This window comes from Canis lupus, chromosome 18, assembly GCF_003254725.2.
Source record: "Canis lupus dingo isolate Sandy chromosome 18, ASM325472v2, whole genome shotgun sequence".
NCBI lineage: Eukaryota > Metazoa > Chordata > Mammalia > Carnivora > Canidae > Canis > Canis lupus.
Genome location: NC_064260.1, coordinates 39,611,886 through 39,617,185, shown reverse-complemented (window position 1 = coordinate 39,617,185; position 5,300 = coordinate 39,611,886). Strand labels below are relative to the sequence as shown.

Here is a 5,300-nt window from a genome sequence, read left to right as displayed (position 1 = left end):
TGCTATTTAAAAGTCAGAGAAAGACAAATATGATTTCACTCATATGTGGAATTTAAGAAACAAAACAGATGACCATAGGAGAAGGGAAGGAAATATAAAATAAAAGGAAAATGGAGAGGGTGACAAACCATGAGACTCTTATGTCTAGGAAACAAACTGATGGTTGCTGGAGGGAAGGTGGGCAGGGGCGGGGTAACTGGGCGATGGACATGAAGGAGGGCACTTGATGGAAAGCACTGGGTGTTACATGCAACGGACGAATCACTAACCTCTACCTCTGAAACTAATAATACACTATATGTTAATTAGATTTAATTTAAGTAAAAAAATGTTTTAAATGCAATTTAGAGACCCATGGGTGTCTCATTTGGTTAAGCATCTGACTTTTGATTTAGGCTCAGGTCATGATTTTAGGGTACTGAGATTAAGCCCCACATCTCTCTCCCTTTCACTCTACCCCTATCTCAACTGTCTCTCTCTTCCTTAAAAAAAAGTAAAAACTTAAAAATTAAATAAATAAAAAATTACTAGTAATCTTTATTTCAAAAAAACACTATTTATCTTTTAGCCTTCCATGATTGTAAAGAAAAACAAAACAAATGAAAAAAAATGAAACAAGCAAAACCCAACATTTATACTGCTTTTTGATTGTATTTACTAAATATTTCTCTATTATTATCTACTGATGCACATTAGCATATTTCTAATATAAGAAAGGTGTATGTCTCACAGGCATATAGCATATCCAAAGGTCACAAACATAAGCAAATTTATAAGTAAGTTAAGTGGAAATTACACATAATTACTTTTTATTTAATGTTGTGGAATTGTATGTTTTTGTCTGCTTATATATATCTCATTCAGAGACTTCTGACTTATAATTTCATTGCAGGCAGTACATTTCCCTTTTTTTTTTTGGAAACAGAAGCATTGATATTCATAATTTTTTAAACCAAAAATAGTGTGCGGCCCGGGTGGCTCAGCGGTTTAAGTGCCGCCTTTGGCCCAGGACATGAACCTGGAGATTCAGGATCGAGTCCGGCATCGGCCTCACTGAATGGACCCTGCTTCTCTCTCTGCCTCTGTGTGTGTGTGTGTGTGTGTGTGTGTGTGTGTGTGTCTCTTGTGAATAAATAAATAAAACCTTTAGAAAAAAATAGTTCTCTTACCTTAAAATGCCATCCATCTCCTACTCTGGCATAATTTTTTTATCTATGGGTTTTTAGGGTATTACATACATTTTCTGTTGTTACATATATTTTTATCTCCATTATGTGCTATATTATAGTTTGAATATATTCCTGTGGGCTTCATATATGGAATGTCAAAGTGCATCCAGGGATTTACATATATCTCATCTTTAGTGTATTTTATTTTGTCTCTATGGTATGGTGTATCACAGTGACTGTCAACTTTCTCTTTTTTCTTTAAAGTATTATGTCTTTTAATTCAAAGGGAATTTTTATGAAACTTCATTGCATGAAACCTCTGCCGGTAGTCTTTTTACCCCCCAATTTCACCACATTCCTGTAGTTTCTTGCTTGATAAAGTGTGTATGATTTGTTACATACAAGTTAGTATATCTCTATTTTAATGAAAATGCCACAAGGGGAAGAATAGTATTTTAAGCAAATCTATATTAAAATAGCTTATATTAAAACATTGTTAAAATAAATAATAAAATTGGAAGATAAGCAATCCAAAGAGTAGCAACATTCTTGTTCAAATTTAGTCATGGAATAGCCAGTGGGGTAGGAACTGGGATGAGTTGCAAATGTTACATCCTGTTTAACAGTTCCTCACTTATTTATACTAAAGCTCCTACAAAGAACTTAAGTCACTGGCCAGAGAATGCATAAGTATGTAAGTAAAGAAAGCAGAAGCATTTCTGATAAGTTATTATCACTATTAAAAAATAAGCAAGCAAGCAAGCAAACAAGCAAAAGCCCATAACGTACTTGATTTTTGAGAACTATTTCCAGGTAACATAAACACATTGAGTTCTTGAATCCTCGTTTATCCTACCCAAAAACTCTTCAAAGAATAGTCAGTTTTAGAAATGAGAATAAAGAGTTTTAAATAGCTTTCACTTTTTGCCAAAATTAACCCTTTGCATATACTATTAATTAGGATATAGTAGAAACTATATCTCCTGGTATGGTTCACCATATAAATAACTCCCACTATGATCTATTATACTTTTCTTAGACATACACCTGTCAAATACCAGTCAAATATGCTAACATTCCAGGCATAATATTTTTCATAGGACCATGTTTTGAGGAGTAGGTTTTGTGCATTTGGGGAATTTGTGGCTTAAAATTATTATATAATTAACATATGTATTAGGTCATATGACTAATGTATTTTACAAATGTTATTTTGTGATTGTGCCACGTAAATGATAGAATGTGGTTAGATGGGAGATGTATAGATATATTCATTGTTATTAGGTATATTATTGTATTGTTTAACATTTTTTGTTTTTTTAAATTTTATTTAATTGCAATTTGCCAACATATAGTATGGCACCCAGTATTCAGCTCATCACAGATGTTTAACTTTTTTTTGAAGTAGTATATATCTGTTCTACAAATTTAAAGAAAACAAAATAATCAAAAAATAATTTAAAATACAATTTGAAGTAGACAAAAATTTCAAATAGATAAAATGTTTTAGATTATAAAGTTCTTTAAAATCGGAGATTCTATAATTTTAATAGATACTCAATAAAGTTTTTTTAATTGAGACAAATGAAGAATAGTAAAATAATAACCCTTATATATAAGTCCTAAATATTTACTTGTTTTTTAATTTTTTCTTTAACATCCCTATCTATCATCTATCTATCTATCATCTATCTATCTATCTATCTATCTATCTATCTATCTATCATCATCATCTATCTAACTATATCATCAGAGGTTCTTAACTTTGTTACTATTGCTGGTCTTGGATGAATATTGTACTGGAAATAGTAATGATATTTTATAATTACTAGTACATAGAGAGAGAGAGTATATCTATAGTAATATATCCAGTACAAATAATTACAGTACAATTATTTGTACTGGATATAGTAAAATATTTGTACTGTAAAATTATTGTACTGTAATTATTTGTACTGGATACAGTAAAATATTTAGCAGCTTAACAAGTGTTTAACCATTAGAAGTCAGTAGCATCCCAACTCCCAGGTGTGATAACCAGAGTGTCTCCAGACATTGAAGAATATTCTTTCTGGGCTAAAATGGCTCCAATTGAGAACTATTCATCTACTTCCATTTCTCTTTCTTTCCCTATGTATGTATAGTAGTCTTTGATGGAAATGAGTTTGTCTTCAAATATCCTTAAAAGGAAAGCTTGGATGTATCTTATTTATACTAGTTTGCCATACTAAACATTTCCCAGCATTTAATGCATGAAATCTATTGATTATGATGATGTATCTATCCAGAATAGATTTTTAAATAAACCTGGATGGAAAAACACAATCTGACCATGCTCAATGAATTCATTCTCATGGGAATCACACATCGTCCTGAGCTGCAGGCTCCATTATTTGGGCTCTTCTTTATCATCTATTTGATCTCCGTGGTGGGCAACCTGGGCATGATCATCCTCACCAAAGTGGATGCCAGACTACAAACACCCATGTACTTCTTCCTCAAACACCTGGCTTTTACTGACCTTGGTTATTCAACAACCGTGGGACCCAAAATGTTAGTAAATTTTATTGTGGATAAAAGTACAATCTCCTATTACTTTTGTGCTATGCAACTAGCTTTCTTTCTTGTGTTTATTATCAGTGAACTTTTCATTCTGTCAGCTATGTCCTATGACCGCTATGTAGCCATCTGTAACCCTCTGCTCTACCCCCTCATCATGTCACAGAGGGTCTGTCAGGTGCTGGTGGCAATCCCTTATCTCTACAGCACATTTGTGTCTCTTCTAGTCACCATAAAGATTTTTAGTTCATTCTTCTGTGGCTACAATGTTGTAAATCATTTCTACTGTGACTGTCTCCCCTTGTTATCTTTGCTCTGCTCAAATACACATGAAATTGAGTTGATGATTTTGATTTTCTCAGTTTTTGATGTCAGTTCATCCCTTCTGATAATTCTTGTGTCTTACCTGCTGATCCTGGTAGCCATTGTCAGGATGAATTCAGCTAAGGGTATGCTCAAGGCTTTTTCCACCTGTGGATCCCACCTGACAGTGGCCACAGTGTTCTATGGGACTTTGATATTTATGTATGTGCAACCTGAGTCCAGCCATTCCTTTGACACTGATAAAGTGGCGTCCATATTTTACACCCTCGTTATCCCCATGCTGAATCCCTTGATCTATAGCTTGAGGAACAAAGATGTAAAATATGCAGTGCAAACAATGTGGAAAAAACTATGCAATAATTTTTCTTAAAGCTGACATACAATATGATCCCCCAAAATTAGGTTATGGGCTTCAAAATTTGTTCTGTATGTCTCTAGAAGGAATAATAGCAAACACAAGTGAGTTCAATATACACTTAGAGGTTATCTAAGTGCCAGTCACACTTCTATGTGCTGTAAATACATTAGTATACAAAACAGGAAAAATATTTTCTTTTTTTATGGGAAGGAGATATATTATAAAAATAATAATAATTAGGTACAATTTATAGGACAGTAGAATTGGTTAAGACACCATAAACCATAAGAGTAAGTAGGAGAGTCTTACTACTAAGACTCTTACTAAGGGTCATGAGGAAGAATAGAAGGCACAAAAGGGGAGTTCAAATGATTCTTACGTTATTCTCAATTAATAGATTAAATCTCCCAGTGTCTGTGTGTTTGTGTTAGTGTGTAAGTATTTCTGTGAGCTCATTTTTCACTTTTAGCCTTTGTACTCTTCTTATTGGAATATGTTGAAATCAAACTGACTGTGATTTCAAGAAGGCTCAGTGTAGCACTATGGTTGGAAATCATCTGTCATGTGAATTTGTTCAAATATTCCAGTACCCTGTGGGTGATCTCAGGGTGCAGCTCTTCTCATCAGTGAGTTGCTTCCATATTGGAGCCCTAGAAAGCCTATTAACTCAACATATATAGCAATTCAGTAACTTACAAGATCAGTGTAACATCTCTTTTGTCTTAATCAGTCCATTTCCCTATACCAGGGGAAATACAAATTAAGAGAGATTTTCTTGATTATAGTTAACAGTACTTCCATTATATACTTTAAAGTTGCTAAGACAGTAAATCTTATATGTTCTCATCACAAAAAAAAAATGGTACTTATGAAACATGATGGAGACATTA

At 33.2% G+C, this 5,300-nt stretch overlaps 1 protein-coding gene across 1 annotated transcript; it reads left to right on the top strand.

Annotated features, from left to right (window-relative positions):
- Positions 1-3,480: 3,480 nt before the first annotated feature.
- LOC112663669 (olfactory receptor 8K3-like) lies at positions 3,481-4,422 on the top strand. The gene has a single exon (XM_025452742.3). It carries the CDS (start codon positions 3,481-3,483, stop codon positions 4,420-4,422), a length of 942 nt encoding a protein of 313 aa, XP_025308527.3.
- The last annotated feature ends 878 nt before the right edge of the window (positions 4,423-5,300 follow it).

Bases quoted from the DNA above. Each gene is read 5' to 3' on its own strand.
- LOC112663669 (XM_025452742.3), top strand. From the start codon at position 3,481: ATGGAAAAACACAATCTGACCATGCTCAATGAATTCATTCTCATGGGA.